This window comes from Scyliorhinus torazame, chromosome 1, assembly GCF_047496885.1.
Source record: "Scyliorhinus torazame isolate Kashiwa2021f chromosome 1, sScyTor2.1, whole genome shotgun sequence".
Classification (NCBI taxonomy): domain Eukaryota; kingdom Metazoa; phylum Chordata; class Chondrichthyes; order Carcharhiniformes; family Scyliorhinidae; genus Scyliorhinus; species Scyliorhinus torazame.
Window position 1 is genome coordinate 37765890 of NC_092707.1, and position 27502 is coordinate 37793391.

General features: G+C 42.7%; 1 protein-coding gene across 1 annotated transcript in view; it reads right to left on the reverse strand.

Moving 5' to 3' along the window:
- Positions 1–692: 692 nt before the first annotated feature.
- Positions 693–27502, reverse strand: part of pole (polymerase (DNA directed), epsilon) — a 204791-nt gene continuing 177981 nt past the window's right edge. Inside the window, exons 41-49 of the mRNA XM_072487322.1 lie at positions 27085–27210; positions 25807–25939; positions 16591–16777; positions 13343–13474; positions 11456–11649; positions 5644–5847; positions 3041–3166; positions 2103–2192; positions 693–1786 (exon numbers count right to left, since the gene is read on the reverse strand). Coding sequence (XP_072343423.1) covers positions 1673–1786; positions 2103–2192; positions 3041–3166; positions 5644–5847; positions 11456–11649; positions 13343–13474; positions 16591–16777; positions 25807–25939; positions 27085–27210 — 1306 coding nt within the window. The 3' untranslated portion in view covers positions 693–1672. The remainder of the gene's footprint in view (positions 1787–2102; positions 2193–3040; positions 3167–5643; positions 5848–11455; positions 11650–13342; positions 13475–16590; positions 16778–25806; positions 25940–27084; positions 27211–27502) is intronic.

A 27502-nucleotide genomic window follows, 5' to 3' on the forward strand; every position in this document is an offset into this window, starting at 1 on the left:
GAGTGTCTTTAAGACAGAAGTTGATAAATTCTTGATTTCTCAAGGAATTAAGGGCTATGGAGAGAGAGAGCGGGTGAGTATAGTTGAAATCAGCCATGATTGAATGGTGGAGTGGACTCGATGGGCCGAATGGCCTTACTTCCGCTCCTATGTCTTATAGACTCTACTGGGATTGGATATCCTACCCCTGGTGACTTCAGACATACGTACAAACACAGGCAGTTCTTCATTTTATAAAAAGGACTGAAGGTGCAAAGAAGGTTTACTGTAATGTTACCAGGACTGAGAGGTTATAGAAGATGGAGGGGGGGAAAAGAAACGAGAAATAGGGATCATAAACATATAGTCACCGGTAAACCCAATAGGAATTCAAGAGAAAATTCTTCACCCAGAGTGGTTAGAATATGAAACTCGTTATCATAAAGACTAGTCAAACCTAATGCCGTAGTTGCATTTCAGGGAAAGCAAAATAACCACTTAAGAATGAAAAGTGAATAGAAGGATATATTCACAGGGTTAAAGTAGGGTGAGAACAAGCTCACACACAGCATAAGCACCAATTGGCGGGATGCTAATAGGGTAATTGGGCTGAATAGTGCTGTAAATACTATTTAATGCCAGTAAATTGCTGAATTGTCACTATGTACCACTGATGATAGGCATACATGTTAAAAACATCCCGAAAGAGCGAGTATCACAGAAGCGTTGATATTTTATTTGTATTGCACTGTAAAACATTATAAAATATTCACAAAATTTCAGCACAAAGTTCAGTTACAATTAAAATTGTCCTTGCCGTTTGTCAACTGCAGTACGTTTTACAGTAAACAATCCCCCCCAAAAAATTATAAATAGAAACAACTAGTTCTCTGCAGACACTTCTGAGAATTAAAAATTCAACAAAGATAGAAACAGTTTGGAGACTCTGCTTACACATCAAGAAGATATAAAGTAGTCAATATGACCCAGTAAAGAACTGGGACTCTGTCTTCAAATCCCCATTGAGATTATCTTGCTCCAAGGAAACATAAGCAAGTAAAATATACCTGGTTAAATTTCAAGTTGGTAGATTTGATATCAGAATATGAATTAAAAAGACAGTGATTCATTTGGTTTGTTTATAAATGATAAATTCTGCTTTGGTTGAATTGTCAAACCCAGAAAAAACAGCAAAGACGGCGCCAATAACAGGGATTAATTATTCCTCTAGCCAATGGAGTACTTCTTGATGACAGCACAATGATTTCAGCCATTGTGGTAGTTAATGAGTGAACACAAATCTGAACTGGAAGTGAAGTTATTTAACAAAGAAATTAAGTTAATTTACCTGGATCCAAGCTGGAATAAACCAGGGTACATTTAAAGTTGGGTGATGCTCATTCTTCAAAAAACAACATTGCATTATCCAACAGTTCCATGGAGAGGATAATTTTATCAGTAGGCAGAAAAATGCCATGTTTAAATTGTACCCTCCCCATCAGCTGATTGCTACTCAGGCCATGTCATCCTTTAGAATAGAGAAATGCTGAGACTGTGCCACATCTGCTGGGATCACAGAAACAGATTTAAACAAGTACTTCAATGTAGAAAGGGGGCTAACTCCCAATGCACCTATAAACACCAATGTACATAACTTCATTCAAATTTGTTCATCTTGTTGACACTTTTGTCTTCATGGCTTCAAGTATGTATTCATCCTGAACATCCAATCAACAGTCTCCAAAAGGAAGGGCATGTTGTAGTGTCTGGCAATATTTCTGAACACTTGGATTTGCCCCATAAATCCCTATACACGTAAAAAACATAATGCATGTATTAGGTTATTTTATTTTACTTAGCATATAAACACAAGATGGTTGTAATACAGTTGGAAATTGTTTTGTTTTGTGGGGGGGGGGGGGGGGAAGACTGCAGAGACTAAATTAAAATAAGTCTCAAGATGCTGAATGCAATTTCTAGTCATTTTTAGATTTTCCTAAAACTTCTTGGGAAAATGAAGCAGACAAGTAACAGGAAAAAGGTAATCGGCTGAAACTTCTAACAGGGATGGCCAACTTTTATCCAAACAACACCCGGGAATGCTGGTTTGGAGTGAAGCATACCTTCATTGAAATGGTCAAATCGAAGTCCCGGGCACAACTACAATAAATCGGCATGTTGGCTTCTTTGATGCCCTTACATTTTAAACAAATCTAGAAAAAACAAACAAGAAAATACATTTTGCCCAATAGTTTTTTTTTTAAACTCAGTACACTAATTGGAAGATGCGGTAATTAAGATTTGGTTTACATTTCATTTACACAAAGCTTAACAACTGGGTTAAAATAACAAAGGAATTCAACACCAAAGCATAAAGCAGTGCAGTCAATCAAAATTACAATTTTCGAGTGAAACCCAGAATAAGCACACCTTTCCCCTGTGCCACCACCACTGAGAAACCATATCAATTAAATCTAGAAGAGACCGACCAACTCAAATTCAGTGATGTGCCTTCTGGTGTAGAGGTATAGAGTGAATTACAAGAGAGCTGAATGGCAGATAGGAGTGGGGTAACACAAAGGAGGTCACCCAAAGATTGGTGTTGGGAACATTGTTGTTTCAATTTATATCCATGGATGACTTGGACTCAGAAACCCAGATGGGGAAAGAGGAGCAGTAGAATCAGTTCCGATATTACAGAATGAGCTGGCAAAATATGTAAATTGGCAAACAAACATTAAATTTACTACTGATGAATATAGTGAACATTAGGGTTCATGTTTATCTCGCCTCAGTATTGAATTGCTTAAAAATATTAAATCTATAGCCCTGCAAACCAAACAGGTTCTTTGGTGTTAAATCCAGCTGTTGGACCCAGATTTCTGGATGGTCAAAATGAAAAATGTAAGCGACAACACATTAGTGACAACTATTCACAAATCAGCAAGACTGCACCAATCCTTTAACAAAGCAGGTGTGGATTCCATTGCAGATAGAATAAAAACAATGTAAAGATGGCTGAGCCATGTGCTACTTCAAAAATTGACATGCATTAACATACCAAATCCTGAAGCGTATAGGCCATCATTTTCTTCTTCAGTGCTTCTACTAATTCCATTTCTATGGAATCTGAGTCATATTCAGTCTGGCAATTAGAACAGCACCACTTAGGTAATATAGTGCCATCCTGCCAAAAGAAAGAAGTTAGAATCGCTGTCTGCAAGCTTTAAGCACAAGCCTCTAAAACACTAAGGGACAAGAGCTGAAGCAATTAAGGTCATAAAGCGGGTGCTCAATTGTGTTTTGGAAATAATTTTTGAATTAAAATTTTAATTGCAAACAGAATCATAGGAGTTAGGATCTTTAAAGCATTTAAAATTGGAAACTGCATCCTTCAGTTATTTAATATTAAAATGAAGAAAACATGCCAAAAGTATACCATATTGGCAGAGGAAGCCATTTGGGCTATTGAGGCTGCACCGACCCTTCAACTCTAACCATGCCCACTCCCGTCCACCCTACACTAACCCTGTAACCTGGCCTGCACAGGCCTAGACACTAAGGGGCAATTTATCATGGCCAATCCACATAACGTGCATATCTTTGATGAAGACAAGGCATGATGAAGGAAAGGCATACATGCCTAAAATCAGGATGGTATCAGGCTTGCAGAGGGGAACTTGGAGATTATGGTTTTCTCAGGCATCTTCTGTCTGTTATTCTAGGTAGTAGGGGTCATGGATTTGCTGTTGATGAAGCCTTAGTAAGTTGCTGCAGTGCATCGTTAGATAATACATACTGTAGCCATGGTGTGCCACAATGTAGGATGTTTAAGGAAGTGACTGGGTTACCAGTCAAGTGAACTGCTTTGACTTGGGTGGTCAAGCTTCTTCAGCATTGCGTTCACTTTCATACTCCTGATTTGTGCCTCAAAAAATGGGGAAGCTTTGGACAAATCGGCAGTGAGCATCGTGCTGCAGAATTCACAGCCTTTGGCTTTTTCCAGTATCCATGGCATTTTTGTGGCTGGTGCAATTGAGTTTCCGGTCAAGGGTTAGGGCTTTAGCAATGGTAATGCCATTGAACATCAAGGAAAGCTGGTCAGCTTCCTTTATTAAGCGAGATGGTCATCAGTTAGCATTTGTGTGGCACGTAGGTTACTTGCCAATTGGCAGTCCAGGCCTGAATGTTGTCCAGGTTTTGTTATATGCGGAAACAGATCCCTTATCTGAGGAATAGCAGATGGGAGTTGAATTCTGAGCAATTATCAGTGAAAATCCCTACTTCTGATCTTAAAAGTGGAGGGAAGGTCACTGATGAAGCAGGTGAAGGTGGTTCCGCCCTGGACATTGCCGTGGGGGAACTCGTGGGATGAGACGATTGGCCTCAATCCCACAGCCATTTCTCAATGGGTTAGGCGAGACCTCTGAGTGGAGTATTTCCTTCCAGATCTCCTTTTACTTCAGTTTTTCTAGACTTTCCCCTAGTCGTCACATTCTGCCGTCTGCTCGGGTACATGTAGGGAGAATTCAGAATGTCCAAATTACTTAACAGCACGTTTTTCGGGACTTGTGGGAGGAAACCCGAGCACCCAGAGGAAACCTACGCAGACACGGGGAGAACGTGCAGACTCTGCACAGACAGTGACTCAAGCCGGGAGTCAAACCTGGGACCCAGGAGCTGTGAAGCAACAGTGCTAACCACTGTGCCGCCCCTACAATGTAGATGCTACATACGGATGGTTGAGTATAGGGATGGCTGTCGTAAAAACACCTCGTTTGCAGGGAAACATGACTAAACTTAAAAATCACACAGGATCTTTGGCCTTCTAAGTACAAGCAAAGGCAAGGAATTTATGTAAAATCTTCACAAGTCACTAGCTAGGCCTCAGCTAGTTTCTTTAGGAAGAATATCAAGGTTTAGTAGTGGGTACGGAGGAGATTTACCAGAATTATACCAAGGATGAGTCACTTCAGTTACATGGCAAGACTAGATAAACTGGGATTGTTCTGCTTAGAGTAGAGAGGATTACGGGAAGATTTAATTGAGATGTTCAAAATTATGAAGAATTTCAGTCGAGCAAATAAGGAAAAACTGTTTCTACAGGTAGGAAGGTCAATAACTAAATGATTCAAAGGAACCAGAGAGATGAAAATATATTTTTTAAACTCATCAGCAAGTTATGATCCTAATTAAACTGCTTAAAAGACTTGAAAACAAACTCAATAATAACTATCAATAGAGAACTGGAAAAAGTTTCCACTTGGGAAAGGAAAATAATTGCAGGGCCCCAGGAAAGAGCAGGGGATTATCAATTGGATAGCTCTTTCAAAGAGTCGGCATAATCCTAATGGTCTGAGTGGGTTCTTTCTGCACTATATGGTTCTATAAATTTCATCAACACTGTTGACTTTTCCTCAACACATTTATAGAATTTTTTTTTTTTTTTTTTTTTTATAAATAAAATAGGGTCCAATAAATTTGATTATTCACTTCTGAAAATACAGCACTTTGCACGATATTGCATACAATAGGTGTTCAAATATTGATGAAAAAGTGAACAATCCATTCCCTCCAACGATCATAACTGGGTGTGTCAAGATCAGGCTCCCAGTTGCCTGCTTGCTGAAACAACAATGCCAGAAATGTTGAATCCCTCCTTACCTCCTGCAAGATGGAAGGGTCTTTACAAAGGTCCAGATCATGGCAAAAGTTGCAGTTTTTGCAGATAATCTCAGGTAGTATGTAGGACTGGCAGGGGTCTTTAAACTGAGCTTCTTCAGAGAATTCCCCCACATCAATTAGACGTAGAAGATCCCGTTTCAACTTATTCACCTGGTTAGTTATGTTCGAATCCAGAGACAATATCTATTTGAAGACAAGAATGCATTGCAACAGTCGTGTTTGTATCACGTACATACAGCGAGCAGTAAGAGCATTCACGGTCATTTATGTACAAGGTCTGTAACACTTAGGCAAACATGGTGCTGTAAATGAAAAGATTTGGAATGCAAGGGAATGGAATATTTTCTATTTCATTTTCAAACGAATATTACATTTTTGGTTCATGTTAATATCTTAAGAGGTAATTTCAGTTCTGGGAAGATTGTTGCTGTGAAGGTAACTGAAGAGTGTTTAGAGATTTTCAGAACTATAAGAAAATGGCAGTTCAGAAGGTTACCATGTTTTTAAAATATATATAGATTATTCCAAAATCAAACAATAATTCAAAAAAATAAAAATAAAAAAAAAAATCATGAAGTTTCAAATAGTTTGTCATTTCCCCCTTTTTCTCCCATAAACTACCCCAACATCCAACCCCCCCGGGGACAAACAGATCTTCAAATGGAGACAAAAAAGCACCTCCATCATACGTCGAACCCTTCTTCCGACCTTCTGAAAGCAAACTTAATATTCTCCAATTGTAGAAATTCCATAAAATCTCCTTACGTCGATACCTTTGGTGTCCAACCCAGTAAGATTAACCGCCGGGAGTGGCACAGTGGGTAGCACTGCTGCCTCACGGCACCGAGGACCCTGGTTCGATCCTGGTTCCGGATCACTGGCTGTGTGGAGTTTGCTCATTCTCCCCATGTCTGCAGAGGTCTCACCCCTACAACTCAAAGATATGCAGAGTAGCCAAATTGCCCCTTAATTGGACAGGCAGAGTAGTGCAGGCCTCGACATCGGTCCCCTTCCTCTCTAGCAGATCCGAAAATCGGCAACAAAGGGCAGGGCACCATCTTCACCCCCACAATTTTTGACAGGGTCTCGGAAGATCGATGCCCAGAATCCCCCCAACTCATCCTGGCACAGGGTGAAGTTGAACGTCACCCACACACACACACCACACACACACACACACCCACCCACACCACACACACACACCCACCCACACCACCACACACACACACACACCCCCAAGCTCTAACCCCAATACCTCCTCCCATTTCCGTCTCTTCTCCTCCATTGGCACTTTCTCTGTTTCCAACACATAGATGTCCATAATCCTCCCTTCCCCCAGCTCATCCCGAGTTAGCTATTTATCAAATAGCAGATGCTTTGCCAGCTGAGGGAACAAAAGAAACTCCTTTAAAAAAGATTTAAAAAAATTTTTTTTTAAAGAGTACCCAATTTTTTGTTTCCCAATTAAGGAGCAATTTAACATGAGCCCCCCCACCCCCCGGGCTATCCTCTCTGCAAAAATGCCCTCCGGCTCCTAAACATCTTACCTGCCCATACAAATTAATTTATCCACCCTCCAGAAAAATGCCTTTGAAAGGAATATCGGATGGGGTTGAAAAACAAATTAAAACCGTGGCAAAATGTTCATTTTTATGGTCTGTGTCCTCCCGTCATGGACAATGGCAGGGCATCTTCAAATGTCCTTTAACCCCTCTACAAACTGGACAAGTTCCACTTATGTATCGTAGCCCAGCCATGGGCCACCTGAATACCCAAATAACGAAACCGTACCTTGGCCAGAATAAATGGCAAGGCACCCAAATTCACAGTCCTGTCCATTCACTGGGAATACCTCACTTTTTGTTAACATTCAGTTTGTCCCCAGAAAAGGCACCAAACTGCCCTAGTAGGTCCATTATTTTCCCCACACTCCAGCAGGTCTGAAACATATCGGCATATAATGACACCCTGTGCTCCCTACCGTCCCATACTATGCCCTTCCCTCTCGATGCCCAAAGCGCATTAGCTAAAGGCTCAAATGCCAATGCAAACAACAGCGGGCATCCCCATCTTGTGCCCCTATGCAGTCTAAATATCCCAAATTAATCGTATTTGCGAGAGAGAGAGAGAGAGAGAGAGAGAGAGAGAGAGAGAGAGAGAGAGAGAGAGAGAGGAGAAGAGGACATACAGCAACTGTATCCATGAAATGAATGTCAGCCCAAACCACCCCAGGCGCTCAAACAGGTACCTCCATTCTACCTAGTCAAAAGCCATCGCCGCATCCATTGATATAATAACTTACGCCGCTTTATCCCTTGATGGATTCATTACCACATTCAACAGCCTCCTGAGGTTGCTCGACAACTGCCATCCCTTAACAAACCCCATCCGATCTTCCGCACACCCCTCCAACCACCTCGCCAACAACGTCACATTAGTATTCAGCAGGGAGATGGGCCTCTATGACCCACACTCTGTCAGGTCTTTATCCTTCTTTTGGGTCAAAGAAATCAATGCTTGTACAAGTCTGGCCTTCAACTTCCCCGTGCCAGTGAATCATTACACACTCCCAGGAGATGGAGCGCCAACTCTGCCGTAAACTGTTGATAACATTCTACTGGGAAGCCATCCAGCCCCGGTGCCTTCCCCGAATGCATCAACCCGACACACTCCATTTATCGGCTGCAACTTCAATGGCATCCCCAATCACTGTCCCTTCCCTCTCGCCACCTCCAGGAACCCCAACCCATCTAAAAAATACAGAATCTCTGCATCCTCCCCCTGGGGTTCAGATCTATACAGCCCCAGAGAGAAGGCGTTGAATGCTTCATTAATTTTTTCCGGCGTCGTCACCAACCTTCCTTCCTCACCTGTGCAATCTCCAGTGTAGCCGCCTGCTGCCTCAACTGATGGGGTAGTAGCCTACTAGACTTCTCCCCATATTCATGAAGCACCCCCCTTGAGCGACAAAGCTGACCCACTGCCTCCCCTGTCGTCATTAGGTCAACTCTCCCCACAGGTTCTTCGATTCTGCCAACAGCTTCTTAGTCTGGTCCACTGAGTACCATCGATCCACTTCTACAATGGCATCCACCAACCTCTGTCTCTCCACCCTCTCACTTTGTCCTTGTGGGCCTTATAAGGTATAACCTCCCTCCTGGACCACCACTTTCAACGCCTCCCAAAACGTAGAGGGAGAAACCTCCCCGTTCTGATTAAGCTCTACATAATCCTGTCCCGTTTCGAACCTCACGTCCACAGTGTGGTGCGTGGTACGAAATCTCTATCGCAGCATATTCCATCCCCTCAATCACGTCTGCCCCACTCATCCGTTTCTTTGCCGTGTCTGTTCCTTCACCTGCAGGTGTTTCTCCTGAAGGAAGACCACGTCTGCCCTCAAACATTTTAAGTGCGTAAATACCAGGTATTTTAACTGGACCGTTCAGCCACCGCACGTTCCACGTCATTATTCTCACGGTGGGGTTCTGAACCTCCCCTTTAGGTCCGCCAGCCCAGCTAACTCAGATCTCGCTCGACCACCAAGCTCCCCTGTAATCTGGGTCCACCCAAAATTGTCACTCCCACATCCTGTCCTGAACCCAACCAAAAAAATCATCTGCATCACCAGCACATTTCCCCTCCCCACCCCCCTGCCCTCCAAATCCCCCCTACCCTAACCCCACCCTTCCATCCTCTACCCTCTCACTTCCCTACTACCTAACCACTCCAACCCCCCTCTGGCTACGTGCTGCAGCCCCCTCCCCCACACCGCTTCTATTTACTAACATCTGCTGCTAGTATGGCAATTCCCACCTGGAGATCTACATAAAAGACCCCACCCAAATCACCCTACTCTGCTTCACCCACCCCCATCCTTCGAAAAGTCCTACCCCCCCCCCAATACCAGAACCTCCTCCTCCCCTCGCTCCAGTGCAAGAATAAAATCTAAAACTCTATCACACATCGGCCAAAACAAAAGCAAGCCCAACATGTGCAATAAGCAGCATAACACTTACAAAACTTGCATATACATAAAGAGCTAAGAACAGAAAGGTTCCTGCCATTAGCCCTCCCCCAACCCATGTTCCTTGGCAAACTTGTTTGCCTCCTCTGGCGTCATAAAATAATATTCTTTGCTGTTGAAAGTCACCCAGAATTTGGCCGGATACAATGCCTCAAACCGGACCTTGCTCCGAAAGAACCTCCCCTTTAGGCCTAGTTAAAATCCGCCCACTGTTTGGCCAGGTCAACCCCAATGTCCTGGTAAATCCTCATCTTCCTATCCTAACTACAGTCTTGCGTTGACTTTGTCCACATCAGAATCCTCTCCTTCTCCTGGAACGTGTGCATCTGGACAATCACTGACCGCGGCGGTTCCCCAGCTTTCGGCCTCTGTCATAATGACCGGTGGGCACGATCCACCTCCGGGGTCTAATCAAAAATCCCCTCCTCGACCAGCTTCACGAACATTCTCAATACACAGTCTGTGGCACTCTTTCCCTCCACCCCCTCTGGTAGCCCTACAATTCGTAGATTCTGCTGCCTGGACAGGTTCTCCACCTTCGCCCTCAGCACCTTGCAGGCCTCTCCCAGTATCATTATCTCTGCCTCGAACAACGCAATCCTGTCATATTGGTCCGGCACCGTCATTTCCACCTCAGATCATCGCACCTTGCGACTCAAGGCACCTCAATTATGTGTCAACGCAGAACTGTAATGGTTGCTGTCTTTCAGACAAGACATTAAGCTGAGGCACATCCACATGAGAGTGTAGATAGGGCAAGCATTCAAAGAAGAGCATTGAAGTTTTGCAGGTGTCATGGCCAAAGAATATTTCTCAACCAACATATATAAAAGCAGACTATTTGGTCATTTATCATTTTACTGCTTATGGGACTTTGCGGTGTACAGACCTGTTGCTGCTTTCTCTTGCATTACAACAGTTTACCACACTTCAAATGTATTGCACAATATTGTTATAATTATTAGCAGTTAACAAACTTGCAAGTTTCAAAAGAAGTGCAGTTCTCAAAAAGATTAATGTCCTGTTTCATGTGATTTCTAAGATCCAAACAAAGGCAGCTTATCAAAACCACATTTCTTTTTCCAAAACTTTGATCTGTGGTATCTCATAAGAACTGATGTTGAACACGTTGGGGCCTATACCCATTGGAGTTTAGAAAAATGAGAGATGATCTTATTGAAACATGTAAGATCCTGAGGGGGCTCGATGCTGAAGGGAATAGAAATAGGGGACACAGTTTAAACATTAGGGATCTCCTATTTAAGACTAAGATAAGAGTTTTCTTCTCTGAAAGGGTCATTAAGACTGTGTAATTCTCTTCCCCAGACAGCAGTGGAGGCTAGGTTGTTGAATATATCCAAGGCGGAGTTAGATTCAAGGAAGTCAAGGTCAAGAGTTACGGGGGGTGGGGCAGGCAGGAAAGTGGAGTTGAATGGTCCACCCCTGCTCTTAATTCTTGTGTTCCGAGACTGACTAAACCCATCAAATGAACGACAAATGAAGGAAATTGGTTTTCTTTAAATTGATCTAAATAATAGCCTGAAAGACTGTTGCAACAGTATACTAGGCATCCACCCCCTCCAACCTTAGAATAAATATTCTTCGTCCTTTGCAGTTGACGGAATTTGAACTTGAATCTCTGAAGTGAAAAAAATATATTTTTTTGAACATTACAATTACCTGTCCCAACCCTCCCCCCATTTCAAACAGCAAATCCTAAATACTTTTACAACACTCTAGGTGAATTAGCAGTTTTATTTGCCTCACCTTACAGACCGATTTGATGAATTCCAGTGCTGGGTTGTTGAATGGAAGGTAGGAACCTGGCAGAACTGGGAACATCTCGGAGGGTTCAGTGGAATGCCTGTTGCCGCTTACCTTCTTCTGAATCTTCTGAGTGATCGTGAAAAAGTTTTGTGTGAGCTCATTAGATACATACTCTTGAGAGAAGGTGATCATTCCTGCAGGACAAAATAAAAAGCTGATGTGAAATCAACAACACAGAAATAGATCACATAGTCCAACTATCAATGCTGCTATTTATGGTCGACATGAACATTCCCCCCCTCCATCTTCATTCATTCTATTAACATATCTTTCTATTCATTTCTTGCTCACACATGGATTGGGCTACCACTTAAATGCATCTATGCAATTCGCCTCAACTACTCTTGTGGCAGGAAATTCAACATTCTCACCACTCTTGGGCAAGAGCTTTTTATCACCTGAAATTCTTATTGGATTAATTGGTGATTACCATATATTGGACACTTGATTTGGTCTTTTTTTTTTAAATTTAGAGTATCCAATCTTTTTTTTCCAATTAAGGGGCAATTTAGCATGGCCAATTCACCTACCCTGCACATCTTTTTGGGTTGTGGGGTTGAGACCCACGCACACGGGGAGAATGTGCAAACTCCACACGAACAGTGACCTTGAATCAAACCCGGGTCCTCAGCGCTGTGAGGCAGCAGTGCTAACTACTGCACCACCGTGCCGTCCCACACTCGATTTAGTCTCATTAAAATTAGATTGTGGCTGATCTACACCTCAAACCTCCATTTTACCCGCTTTTCATAACATCAGACCCCATGATCTCCAAAGTGCCTTATGACCAATAAAATATTTGTCAAAATATAGTCACTTTTGTAAAGTTGGAAACGGGCAACCAAATTGTACAGAGAAGGACCCAACAAAAGCAACGTGACAATAACCAGATAATGTTTTTGTTAATGGTGTTGATTGAGGAAATCCTCAATCAACACCAGCAATAAAAACATTATCTGGATAGGATACCATGGAGAATTCCCCGTTCTTCTTCGAAATAATGTCACAAGAGTTTTAACGTCCAGCTGAATGGGTAGATTGGAGGCTGAATGGGTAGATTTTAACTTCTCTTTTGAAAGATCACAGCTCCGACAGTACAGTATCTGTCAGTACTTCATGGACTGTCAGCCTGGAATGTAATTGAACCCACAAGTCTTTGACTCAGAATGAAGAGTGCTATCATAGCTATATCTAGCACCAATAATTGAGGGTTGGTGGGGTGGGAACCATAATAATATTCTAGCTACTGGGTGAAAAGTGTTTATCTGCACAGAAACTTAGCGAAAAATAGGTTACTGCAAAAAATATAATTTATAGACAATGTCCTTTTGCTCTTTTTAAGTTACACAATCCATTATTTTGCATATGATTTAAAAACTCATGCTTGCAGACATTTAGAAAAAAAAATATGGGTTCGATCCCGGCCTCGGGTCACTGTCCGTGTGGAGTTTGCACATTCTCCCAGTGTCTGCATGGGTCTCACCCCCACAACCCAAAGATGTTGTCCAGGATAGGTGGATTGCCCATGCAATTTCCCCTTAATTGAAACCAAAAAATTGAATTGGTCACTCTAAATTTATTTTTAAAAAGATAGCAAACTATACTCATGTTGTTAAAGGTTATTCGGTCTTAAAAATGTATCTATTGATTAAATTTCGGTTTGTTGTTTACTTGACATTCCTCGCATCTAACACATCGATCTTCCTTTTTCATTTTCAATAGGTCAAATCTTTAAAATGATTTTAAAAACCGAAGAAATGTTACGAATGGTCCTAAAAACCACCGCTTCGCTCGAAACACTGCTTTTCTGCATTTTTAGTGGCTCACCTGCTGAAGCACCAGTTTCTCCCGCTGGCTCCTGAGAGATCTGGCTGGCTCCTCGTCGTTTTATAGGAGTACATCCTGGAGCATTGCGTCTCAATTCCTCCTTCATGCTGTGGTATACAGCTACAATATAAGCTGAAAGATTTCGATGGGATGAGCACATACAGCAAGGAAAAAGAAATTTTGTAACAATAGATGACTTGCATCATTACTTATGGATGATGAATTTTATGCTAGTGAAGGAGGGCAGGGAGAAAGTCAGTTACAAAATGGAGACGGGAAAAGCCATTGATGTGGAAAGGCCACGAAGCACTCCGAATTTAAACATATGGATGAGGAGTACCAGCCTCAAAAAGGATTGGACGATTGTCAGCTGAAATTCACAATTGTACTCCAGATTACAGTTGGCCAGGAGATTGCATTAAAAAACCCCAAAATTATAAGCAGTAATAAAGGCACAATAACCTAGACAAAGCTCTGTCTTTCCAAGTGGCATTCTAGTATGGAATAATGATTTCCTCCCTTTACTAATGGTTAACTTCAAACACATTGCCATTTGAAAAAGTAGAATTTTTGGATTTTCAATTATCTAAGGTTTCAGTGAAAGATCCTGCCATTTTTGCACATCTAATAAAGATGGAAACCAGTATTCAGTTAATACTATATAAACTTAAACTTAGCTTAAACTTGCTTTATAGTTAAAAGAATGCAAGAAATGTTGTGCTCAAATATGTATTGGCTACATTTATCAAGTAATGGGCCAAAAAGACCAGGTGCAAATAGAAATTTTGGATGACTGAGAAGACAAGTTTGGGCTGAGATATTAAGCTTACCGATACCGTCTAGAGCAGCCTACACAAGATAAATGAGGCAATAGAGAACTACTGATGTCCACAGAACTCTACCCAACCTTCAGGCAAGGAGGGATGACCAATTTAATGAATTCCCATTTTGCATTGGGTAGGTTCAGGGAATGCTTGAGCCACATTTGCCAGGAGGAGTGGTGCTCAGGTTCCTGGTGCTGCTGTCAATATTGAATTCAGACCGAGTTTACGCTCAGTAAGGAACACACCAGCATGGAATAGAGACCACTTCATTAAGTAAGGAATTGACAATTGTTAATTTTTGTTTTACCAATGTACTTATAAATGACATTTAAAAGTAAATTTTGCATGGCTACGGGGTGAGTTTGAGCCTGAACTAACAATCCGCAGGATCGGCGGCGCAGGCAGAAAATCCTGCCAGAATCGGGAAATGCGATTCTCGGAAATTTTTAAAATTTAAACACCCTACCCGGTTTCATTCACGTGGTTGTTACTGTTAATATGGCACCATCCTGTATTGTGAGTTCTAGCTCCCATCAGCCAACATTCTGCAGTGTGTTGTTCAGAGCATCAGGAACCTGAAGAACCATACTACCTGGCAAACTGTAACCTGCCCAATGCAAAGTGGGGATTCATTAAATTGGTCATCTTTCCTTTGCTGAAGGCTGGGTAGAGTTCTGTGGACATCAGTCAGCCTCTTTTGCTTTACTTATTTTTGTGTAGGCTGCGATCTTTCTAGGGAGAATGGCATTTCCCAATTTTCCCTTCACCAGCAACGTCACTAGATTCATGCCCACAAAGGGACTGAGCCTCATTTTAACATATTTGCATTGATTTAAATATGACCCCCCCCCCATATTAAATATTCATAACTCACATTGGCGAGGTTTACAGCAGGTTTTACCCATGAGGCAGTCGAGAGGATTCCTCTGGGGGTGCAGAGGTAAGTATTGGGCCATGGTACTACCCCCTGGCACAGGCTTGCCCTATCAGATTAGCAGGGGCAGTGCCAGGTACTGGTGGGAACCAAATGGGGGGTGGTTGTGATGCTGGTGGAGGGGTCTCTGCTGACAGTGGATGTGGGGGCGGGAGTAGCATGGATTGTGGGGACGGGGGGATCCCTGGTACTTCTGTGTTGCGCCCAGATCTTTTTTGCAGCCAGTTGCTGGCTCCATGAAGCCCTGCCAGAGTTATGGGGTAAACCACACCCACTCATTTTTGTCTCAGAGGCCCAAAATTTGGCGAGTAAACTGGTCTGTGCAACTGAAGAGTTACACTCCAGATTTCTGTCTCAGCCTGACACGTTGCCAAATTTCGCCCTCAAGTTTTAAATTCAGGGCCATTTTATTTGAAAAGGGAATTGGTTAAAAATGGATTATTAGTCAGTCAATATACTGAATGTTGATACTGTGTAGGGGGGGTCTGGGTTTAAAAAACAAATATACATGTTAACCCTTAACCTATTGTTCCTGTGAATTTGCCTGTCAACAACAGGGCTTGCCTGAATCTGCGAGGCTCATTAACTCATTAGTTGAACAACCTATCTGGATGCTGTTGCAAGTCAAAATTATTCACACTTCTATTCATGTTGTTGCAAATACCAATTAAAACAGAGGATCTTATCAACTAGATTTTTGGCAGGTGGAATCTACTGCATTCCAGAGCCAGATGACGGGCAAACTGGAATGAAAGTACTGGAAACCCTATTTTTAAAAAACTCCTGCACATACTTGTTAGAATGAATTATTGCGCCTTATGGTTATGAAAATAATTGGCACACATTCTTCAACAGCAAATAAACAGTTGGTTCAGTGCTTGTGTAGTATGCTGCAGATCAATAGACAATGAATCAGAGAAATAAACCCATAAAGTTAGGAGGTCAGATGCCCAGCTTTAGACAGTCCGGCCTCTGTCTGGTACCAGGTGGCTTCACATCTAGTATCTTGACCCTTCACCCACCTACATTAATAGAGCACCAGCATTTTGGCAAAGCCTGCTATTTTCCCAGTTTGCAGCAAAAGCCAAGTTTCAATAATTCATCCCATAGGTGACGACCTCACCAACACATATCACAAAGGTATTTGATTTTGATGGCTTTCAACGCTGGCCACCCTACATAAAGTTGTGTTGGGTTCATAACTAATAAAGTCAATTATTGCACCCATTGTATTGTTTCCTTCTTAAAAAAGATCTAGCAATTTTTAGGCTGTGTTGCAAATATTCAATGATTATTGCAATAACATTAAAACCTTGAGGAAATACCCAAATTAAATTGGCGATTAAGGCCAAGATGAATACATACATTTTATAAATCACAAAATTAATCAACTTTTTTGAAAAATCACATGACATTCTAGAGATTATTTATATAAAAATGTGTTCTAAATACACAAACATAGCTGGCCTAGAGATTGAAATTTTCAATACCTGAGACAATCATGAGGAAGTAGCTCTGACAAGAGGATGCTTGTGGCAGATAATGCATAATATTCCAGGTATTGTCCAAAAGATCTTCAACATCGGTGCCACGTTCCTCATCTTCAGAATGAATCTCTTCAACATCATCGTTGCTGCCCTCTTCACCATGTTCCTTTGTTTCTTTAGCATTTCCCACCTTGATATACACATTATCACATGTATCACTTTTGTAGTGACAGTGAGGCTCAAATGTTACTAATGAATAGTTTTGCATTAATTTAGACATTTTCTTTAGTTTAATTGCTGACTATTTTTTGCAATACAGGATTACCATGTACACAATTTTAAAAGCCGTTGGTTGGGTTGGGCCTCTCTCACTTTTGTAAGGATGCATCTGATCTCAAATTTTTACCTACCCATAGCAACTTAGCAATTTCCTTTAATATCTCAAAAGTACAGACAAAGACAGTTTTCCTTGCCAACTAATGCGCCTATTGAAACCGATACACTGCTCAAAGCATCCAACTGCCTCTTGAAGTATTCCAGATTTTTACCACCATTACCCAGAGCCTATTTTCGGCATCAATCACTATGTGCAGAGAAATATGCTCCGACATCAATTCTGAATTCAATTTCTTGAGCTTGTAGTTACATCAGCTTGCCTTGCAGTCGTTTTATCCATAAACTATCCTCCAGATTTGCCTTTTTAAAGGGTCCCTTTTTTCCATTGGCCACGTGTCTATTTTCTATACTGTTTTCAGAGCTTGGATGTTTCTCAGGTGTCTTAGTGACTATAACCAATGTGGGAGAATTGCTCCAGCATGACAACCTAATTTATAATCCACTGATTGGTAATATAGCTAAGCATTCTACTTGCTTTATTGCTTGCTGCAAGACATGGTCAGTGTTGAGCCCATCAGATGCCTTTCAAATCTTCATTTGGTCCTGTCTGAACCAATTACTGACTGTGCTTTGTTCTAATGTCGACAACTTGTGCATCTAGTCCTAAATGACATTTTCCACAGTTCTTTCAACTAGCAAAATGAGTCCTTTTGTAGTTCTTTGGCTGCTTTATCAGATTTGATTGCTGTTCTCTTCTAATTTATCATTTCTCAATACACGTTTCTGAGTTTAGGTCATCTATGCAAATAAGAAACAGGAAGTTATGGCACTGATATCATAGAATTTACAGTGCAGAAGGAGGACATTCAGCCCATCGAGTCTGCACCGGCTCTTGGAAAGAGCACCCTATCCAAGGCTACAACTCCACCCTATCCCCATAACCCAGTAACCCCACCCAACACTAAGGGCAATTTTGGACACTAAGGGCAATTTATCATGGCCAATCCACCTAACCTGCACATCTTTGGACTGTGGGAGGAAACCGGAGCACCCGGAGGAAACCCACGCACACACGGGGAGGATGTGCAGACTCCGCACAGACAGTGACCCAAGCCGGAATCGAACCTGGGACCCTGGAGCTGTGAAGCAATTGTGCTATCCACAATTCTACCGTGCTGCCCCACACACCCTTGAGTCTATACACCTTTGCATTCAAAATCATATCCCTGATAGTCACTACTTCTTTTCGTGCAACCAGTTCTTCCCTCACTTCCTTTACCAAGCATATCCAATGTCCCAAATTTTTGTAGCAATCGTTAATGTAAGACTTTCATCACAGGCATTTGCAAAGTCCAGGTATACCATGGGGCTTTCAAAGTTAAACGGTAGTAACCCTCTCTTCTAAACCTATAGTGACCGCTAGCCACTAGGTTATTTTCATATAGGTAATCTTTAAACTGGTTCCTAATGATCAGCTACACTGATTTGACAGTTAGTGATACAATGTTAATGTAAAAAAGTCTCACAACACCAGGTTAGGGTCCAACAGCTTTATTTGTAATCACAAGCTTTCGGAGTGCTGCTCCTTCCTCAGGTGAAGTGGAGGCAGGTTCACTCACTCCACTCTCACTGTTTGTTCCCGTTTGTTCACTTGTTTACCTGTAAAGACTCACATTCCAACCATTGTTCACATTCTCCTATACACGAGTGCAGAGTTTCTGTAAGAGGTCCATAGTGTCATGACAGAAGCTGAAAGTTCCTTGTACAATGGGTTTCAGAATGCCCTCGACATAGCCAGAGAGGTTCTCACACAGGGTCCCGTTGCCTGATACGATGAAACGGTCGGGTGTGTTGGGTTTGTGTATCTTCGGGAGGCAGTAGAGATCTCCTGCGCGGGATGAGAGCACGTAGGATGCTCTGAAGGTCTGGATCAAAGGTTTTGATCAGTCTGCTGAGTTGGCGGGTGTACTCTTTAATCAGATCGGTGGGCAACTGTCTGCAGTGTTCCTGGTTGCTCAGTTGACGGTAAACTTCTTTGCAGTAGTCTGTTCTGTTCAGTATGACGGTGGCTCCTCCTTTTGTCTGCTGGTTTGTTGACAATGATGTGATTGGTCTTGAGAGCGCGGATTGCGTTATGCTAGGGTGACATTTGGGGCTATCTTGTGAGCGCGGCTGATGAGTCTGGCATTGACGCATTTCCTGACGGTTTGAGCATACATGTCAAGTCTAGGGCTGCTGCCTTCCTGAGGGGTCCGATTCGACTCTTTCATCTTCGGTTGCTGCACTGCGATCTCTTGGTCGGCTGTTCCGTTTCGTTGATCGTCTCATTGGGTTTGGTGTTGACATCTTGGGGTTTATGGAAGAACTCCCTGAGCCTCATTCGCCTGATGAATTCCTCAGTGTCTGCCATGAGACTGATGGGGTCCATTTTGGTTGTGGGACAGAAATTGAGCCCTCGGCTGAGAACTTCAATTTCGCCTGGTTGGAGGGTGTAGTCCGACAAGTTGATAATGGACTTCCCTGGTTTCAACTGTGAGACCGAGGGAGGCTTGATTGTTGCTGGTGGTGATGCCGGGTTTTTCAAGTTTCCTGTTCTTGGTGAGCATGTAGGTGGCGTAGTTCGGTCTCATCTGCTTGCCGATGTCTCGCAGCTGGTCCATTGCGTCCTGCAATGTGGAGATGCTGGCGCTGGACAATGGACCAGTTGAACCTGGAACACTCCTCGTCACAATGGACATCTCGGCAATCTACACCAGCATCCCCCAAGACGACGGCATTGCAACATCCTCGGTACTCAGCACCCACAACTACCAATCTCCTAATGCAATCCGACAGCTCATCCGCTTCATCCTGGACCATGTCTTCACCTTTGACAACCAGTTCTTCATCCAGACAGCCATGGGGACCAAGTTTGCACCTCAATACGCCAACATCTTCATGCACATGTTCAAGCAAGACCTCTTCGCTGCACAGACCTCCAACACTAGATACATCAACGACATTTTCTTCCTTTGAACTCACAGTGAAGAATCACTGAAACGACTACACAATGGCATCAACAAGTTCCGACCCACCATCAGACTCACCATGAACATGGTTGCATTCTTGGACACACGCATCTTCATCAAGGATGGACACCATCGCACTTCACTCTACCACAAGCCCACGGATATCCACACGATGCTCCACTTCTCCAGTTTCCACCCTAAACACGTTAAAGAAGCCACCCCCTATAGACAAGCACACAGGATCTGCTCAAATAAGGAGGAACGCTACAGACACTGAAAGACGCCCTCGTAAGAACAGGATACGCCGCTTGATTCATCGATCGACAGTTTCGACACGCCACAACGAAAAATCGCACCAACCTCCTCAGAAGGTGAACACGGGACACGACTGACAGAGTACCCTTCATCGTCCAGTACTTCTCCAGAGCGAAGAAACTCCCAACATCTTCATCGGACCCCATATCAGGTCATCGATGACAGCAAACATCTCGCCAAGGCCATCCCCACACCTCCACTACTTGCCTTCAAACAGCCACCTAACCTCAAACAGACCATTGTTCACAGCAAACTACCTAGCCTTCAGGAGAACAGCGACCACGACACCACACAACCCTGCCGCAGCAACCCCTGCAAGACATGTTGGATTATCGACATGGATACTACCATCATACATGAGAACACCACCCATCAGGTACATGGTAGATACTCATGCGACCCAGCCACCGTTGTCTATCTCATACGCTGCAAGAAAGGATGTCCAGAGGCGTAGTATATTGGAGAGTCCATGCAGACGCTACAACAATGGATGAATGGACACTGCGCAACAATTGCCAGGTAGGAATGTTCCCTTCCAGTCGGGGAACACTTCAGCAGTCAAAGACAGTCAGCCTCCAATCTTCGGATAAATATTCTCCAAGGCGACTTTCAAGACACACGAAAATGCAGAATCGTCGAACAGAAACTGGTAGCCAAGTTCTGCACGGATGAGGACGACCTCAACCGGGATCTCGGGTTCATGTCACATTACATGTAACACCCACCATACTGTCCAGGTTTGCAGAATTCTACTAATTGTCCTGGTTTGAAACAAGTCACACCTCGATTACCTGTAATTATCACGCACTCCACTCATACGGTCTGTTCCTGAAAAGACATGTTTACCTGTAAAGACGCACATTCCAACCATTCTTCAATTCCAATCTGTAATTATCTTGCAATTGTGTCTTTCCGATATATGCTGTGATTGTGAACCTGATGTAGGAGCAGCGCTCCGAAAACTTGTGTTTTCAAATAAACCGTTGGACTTTAACCTGATGTTGTGAGACTTCTTACTGTGCCCACCCCAGTCCAGCGCCAGCTTCTCCACATCAAAGTACAAGTAGTTATATCGTTATGTTTTCATTATTTCCCTATTGGGAATGGAAGTAATTTTCAAACAAAGCGGAAGCTTCCATTCACAGTCCTGCAGGAACAATTGTGGGGACCCAGCAGAACCCCCCCGCCAAGGATAACAAAATCATCAATATTAACTGGGCATTTAACCATTTCTGGGATAAAATCAAAAGATTTTTAAAAATTGACACCAAGATATTGAGTGCATATGATTAATATTGGTTGTTTTCTTATGGGAGACTGCATACACTATAATCTTAAAGCCCAGTATTCTCAAATTAAACTAAATCTGAGAGTTTGAAATCTAACTTGAATCCAGCTATGCCATGGTGCTGCGTTTCCTAGATCAGGTTACTATGCCATTTATGATGTTCACTCTGAGAAGCAAATATATAGTTAGGAGAATAAAGTAACATTGAGAGGTACAACTTTGTACCTATTCATTTTGTGGTCTTGGTAATTGAAATGTTAAATGGTTTTCAATCAATACTGCACTTTATTGAAAACAACTAACAGAACGTATTCTGTCCATTTTCAGGCTGGTGCATATGGGACCAACTGACAGGAGCTAAATACTGCATTACGCACTTAAACGCAGGACATTTTACAGGTTCTCTGTCCAGCTGTGCATATAGCAATATTTAATTTTCATACTTATTATCTCCTCTCTTCATGTGAAGAGTCCCAGATGATTGAACATTCACCTAGGGTTTAGGTTCAAGATGTGCATTCCGACAGGAATGGTGAAAATAAAATCTTCCGATCCTGAACCCTGTAAGACATCTGGCAGAACGATTGTAGATTTTGTGGGCCAGAACTTTTAAAAAGTGGCCATCACAGTCAGATTGCCACTCTGCTCCCTTTTACTTATCTTAGTCAGGAGCTGCACATTTCATGCCTGACCTTCCTCCTCATAAATGTGCAGCGCAGACGGGACCAACAAATCATGTGCACATGCTCTGGGGCTGCAAAACATTGGAGAGATCTGGGCGGAAGTGTTTGTGGCCTGAGCAAGTATAGTGGGGGAGGAAGTGGAGCAGGATCCTTTGGTGGCGATATTTGGGGTTTTGGAGAAGCCCGAGCTTCAGTGGAGGGTTTTGAGGCAAGGTGGGGGGTGTTCGCGACCGTGTTTGAGGAGTTGTTCATCGAGGGGGTGGGGGGATTTGTACAACTTAGTCATTTGTTGGGAAGCCTGTTTCCCAAATTGTTTGTGTTATAACTTTTTATATGCGTCTGTAATAAAATACATTTTTTTTAAAAACATGCAGAGCAGCGGATTCCCATAGTGCGTTAGTGTCAAAGGAAAGGAAGCCCTTCTCCCTTTTTATGACATTAACTACGGAGAGATAGCACTGTGGTTAGCACTGTTGTTTCACAGCACCAAGGTCCCAGGTTCGATTCTCAATGGGGTCACTGTCTTTGCGGAGTCTACACGTTCTCCCCGTGTCTGTGTGGGTTTCCGCCGGTGCTCCGGTTTCCTTCCACAAGTCCCGAAACACGTGCTTGTTAGGTGAATTGGACATTCTGAATTCCCCCTCTGTGAATGGCGCCGGAGTGTGGTGACTAGGGGATTTTCATAGCGACTTCATTGCAATATTAATGTAAGCCTACTTGTGACAATAATAAAGATTATTATTAAATTTAAAGATCCCAGCCACTTTGAAAAGCCATGGAGAAGAAGCAAGTTGGGGAGGGGGGGGGGGGGGGGGGGGGGGGGGGGGAGAGAGAGAGAGAGAGGGCTATGTTAATGCATTGTCACTTACACTAGTTTTCTATAGGCCTCCAAATAGTTCTAAGGATGTAGAGGAAAGGATGGCGAGGATTATCCTGGATAAGAGCGAAAGTAGCAGGGTAGTTGTTATGGGAGACTTTAACTTTCCAAATATTGACTGGAAAAGATATAGTTCGAGTACATTAGATGGGTCGTTTTTTGTACGGTGTGTGCAGGAGGGTTTCCTGACACTATGTTGATAGGCCAACAAGAGGCGAGGCCACGTTGGATTTGGTTTTGGGTAATGAACCAGGCCAGGTGTTGGATTTGGAGATAGGAGAGCACTTTGGGGACAGTGACCACAATTCGGTGACGTTTACGTTAATGATGGAAAGGGATAAGTATACAACGCAGGGCAAGAGTTATAGCTGGGGGAAGGGCAATTATGATGCCATTAGACGTGACTTGGGGGGGATAAGGTGGAGAAGTAGGCTGCAAGTGTTGGGCACACTGGATAAGTGGAGCTTGTTCAAGGATCAGCTACTGCGTGTTCTTGATATGTATGTACCGGTCAGGCAGGGAGGAAGGCGTAGAGCGAGGGAACCGTGGTTTACCAAAGAAGTGGAATCTCTTGTTAAGAGGAAGAAGGAGGCCTATGTGAAGATGAGGTGTGAAGTTTCAGTTGGGGCGATGGATAGTTATAAGGTAGCGAGGAAGGATCTATAAAGAGAGAGCTAAGACGAGCAAGGAGGGGACATGAGAAGTATTTGGCAGGTAGGATCAAAGAAAACCCAAAAGCTTTCTATAGGTATGTCAGGAATAAGCGAATGACTAGGGAAAGAGTAGGACCAGTCAAGGACAGGAAGTTGTGTGTGGAGTCTGAAGAGATAGGAGAGATACTAAATGAATATTTTTTGTCAGTATTCACTCAGGAAAAAGATAATGTTGTGGAGGAGAATGCTGAGACCCAGGCTATTAGAATAGATGGCATTGAGGTACGTAGGGAAGAGGTGTTGGCAATTCTGGACAGGCTGAAAATAGATAAGTCCCCGGGGCCTGATGGGATTTATCCTAGGATTCTCTGGGAGGCCAGGGAAGAGATTGCTGGACCTTTGGCTTTGATTTTTATGTCATCATTGGCTACAGGAATAGTGCCAGAGGACTGGAGGATAGCAAATGTGGTCCCTTTGTTCAAAAAGGGGAGCAGAGACAACCCGGCAACTATAGACCGGTGAGCCTCACGTTTGTAGTGGGTAAAGTCTTGGAGGGGATTATAAGAGACAAGATTTATAATTATCTAGATAGGAATAATATGATCAGGGATAGTCAGCACATTTAAATAGAGGATTCCAGGTATACGTAAATTGTCTGAGTCTGCAACCCTTTTTCATTAGTTGAAGGGGCTGCTCCTCAATATTTGATTGTGCTTCAGCCTCATGCTCCTGATCTTTGATCACCCGGTGTGGAGATGGGTGCGGAGGGAGGAGGATGTCCTCGTGGGCCTGCTCTTATGCCTGGCCAAGGTGGCCATCAATAGGTCCAGGCAGTCTGACCGGTTAGCTCCTCTACGCAGCTGTGTTCGTGAAGGGTGGTCCTAGAGAAGGAGCATGCGGTGTCCACAGGTATACGCCATGCCTTCCATGATAGATGGGCGCCGTAGGGGTGCATCATCACTCCTGGAATTGACATTTTGGTTTAGTTAGTTAAGTTTCTTTTGAAGTTTTGGTTTTCTGTTACAGTTCCACATCAGGGGCTTTCACTCCTCTTTAATTTGCTTATTTTTGTGATCATTTGTTCTATCAAGGGAGTATATAATTAGAGGATTCCATGTGTAAATAAATTGCCAGAGGCTGCAGCCACTTTCTCATTATTTGAAGGTGTTGTTCTTCAATATTTGGTTGCAATTGAGCCCCATGTTCCTGACCTTTGCTCACGATGCAGAGATGGGCAGGGCAGGGAAGGAGGAGGATCTTCTCTGGGTTTGGTTAACGTGGCAATCAACAGCTCCAGGCAGTGGGCGGTCCAGGGGGTCGTCCGACCCGACTTTCTGCCCCTCCCACAACTATGTTTGCAGTCAGGTGGCCCTGAAGAAAGAGCACGGGGTGTCCACAAGTACACTTGAGGCTTTATGTAACCAGTGGGCTCTACAGGGGCTGGGGTGCATCATTACCTGAGTAACACACCATCTTAATTTGATTTGTTAAGTTTCCTTTAAACTTTTGAATTTTAGTTACATTGGCCCATCAGGGGCTTTCACTGTCACTTACTGACCGTTCGTTTAATCAATTAATTTTTTTTTTAAACGCCAAAAGAGTATAAATAGTTGGGACATTGGGTTTAGTGGGGGGAGAACAGAGAAACTGATTCCTGGGTAACTATTGGAACCATCCGAAGTCTCTAATTTGAATCAGAAGATGGGAAGATATATTGTTGGTAAATAACCTGGCATATCTTATAATGCAAGGGTCAAGCTTAGCGATTATAGCTTTGTCAGCAATGGTGACAGCAATTTGTAAGGATCAATTAAAAGGAGAACTCAACCTAAAGTGTATTTATTTAAATGTGCCTCATTAGATAATGTATTAATACCAACTTTCTAAGTAATCTTTGATAACAGAGTGCAAATCTTGGAAAAGCAGAGTCACTAAATCACACCTTCATCTGTTATTTATGTTTGTACCAATGCAGCTAGTTTTTCTTAAACGCAAAAAGTGTGGCCAGGATCCACAAATACTATTCAGCAATTTTAGAGAAAATGGAAGAGTCCCGTACCTCTTCGTTGAGAATGCTGGAGGGAGGTTTACCCTTAATGCCACCGTAATTGGCTGGGTCCATCCAAAGCAGAAACTCCCAGCAGCGAGAAAGCGAGATGGAGAGGGAGTGGAAAATCTCACGGGAATGAATGCTATATTTTTGTAAATAAAAAGGATGAATTACTCAAACAGCTCATTTATTGCATCTATGGCACCATTCACTCGAACTCCAACCCCAAAGAGCTGGAAATCTCAACCTTAAAGCTTTTGAAATTTCCCAAACATCTATCTCAGGTAACCTGTTAAGTTTAATTTCAGGTTTCGAAGCTACTTTGTTTTACTGAATCACATCAATATGCAGCCCAATTAAAAATAACAATCAGTAACGACAGCCAAATCAGACACTTAAATGTACAATTGCAGTGTCTGTAAAGAGAAAATGTGAACAATTACTGCTGAAGCAAATGGCTCATACAATATTACATTTCATCTCCAGTTGTCCTCAGTTAGATGTCAGAATGTATCATACAAATCAGCACAAGGATTGAGTGACTATATATTGGGTCTGCTCAAGGCAAAAAGAACAGACATGTAATTATATCACACTGTCTCATATCCACAGGGTGTTCCAAAGCATTTTACAACTAGTGTATTGTTTTTGAGGTACAATCAGTTAATGTGGGCAAATGTCAGAAAACAGCCCACAAAAAGCAAATAAACTAATGATTGTACCCTATTTTTGGTGGCAGTTGAGGAACGAATATTGAAAAACTCTCGAATCATTTCAGCTTTTACCTCGACTTAAGCAAGAAAACATGTCACCTGAATTAATTATGTATCTCTGACAATTCACCTCTGCTCTGAACTGCAAGTACAGATTCTGAATTCAACTACAACGGGTTTGGTTGAAAACCATCTGCCTCAGATGGACAAGTATGACCAACTGAAACACCTCAGCCAGAAATGTTGAGAGCGAGGGAATTTTGAGTTAGGGATATGCAGGCTGCAGTTCAATCAGATAAACTACAAAACAGGGCAATGATACTACCCAAGTGGGAAGAATGCCACAGTATAATTTTTTTTCAAATGCAACATTTTTTCTTTGGAATTCACAGCAGAAAAATTACAATATTAATGATTTTATCTTCAATTTAAAAGGTACAGGCTCCTTAAAAAGGAGAAGTATTTTCCAAATTTGTAAAAAGGCTTACTGACTGATATTTTTCCGAGATGTAATTTTAAGGTACTCCTCAAGATAATTTTAACATGTCCATTTGTGTAGGAATCCAGGCATTACCTCTTTGTGATGTATTCCACATATCCTATTGAATCCTCAGTCCGTCGCTTCTTGGTGCACAGCATTATACGGTTGAAATTGGCATAGATCACAGATGAACCCAACCTTTTAAACTCTGCTACCAGCCTACGTAGAATAAAAATACAAATGTTGCATTCTCGTTACCAAATCACATTCAAGCCATTCAAATAGGGGTTGGTTTAGCACACTGGGCGAAATAGCTGGCTTTTAAAGCAGACCAAAGCAGGCCAGCAGCACGGTTCAATTCCCGTACCAGCCTCCCTGAACAGGCGCCGGACTGTGGCGACTAGGGGCTTTTCACAGTAACTTCATTTGAAGCCTACTTGTGACAATAAGCAATTTTCATTTCATTTCATTTCATTTCAACAGGATCCTCTGGTGGTAGTGATTTTTTATA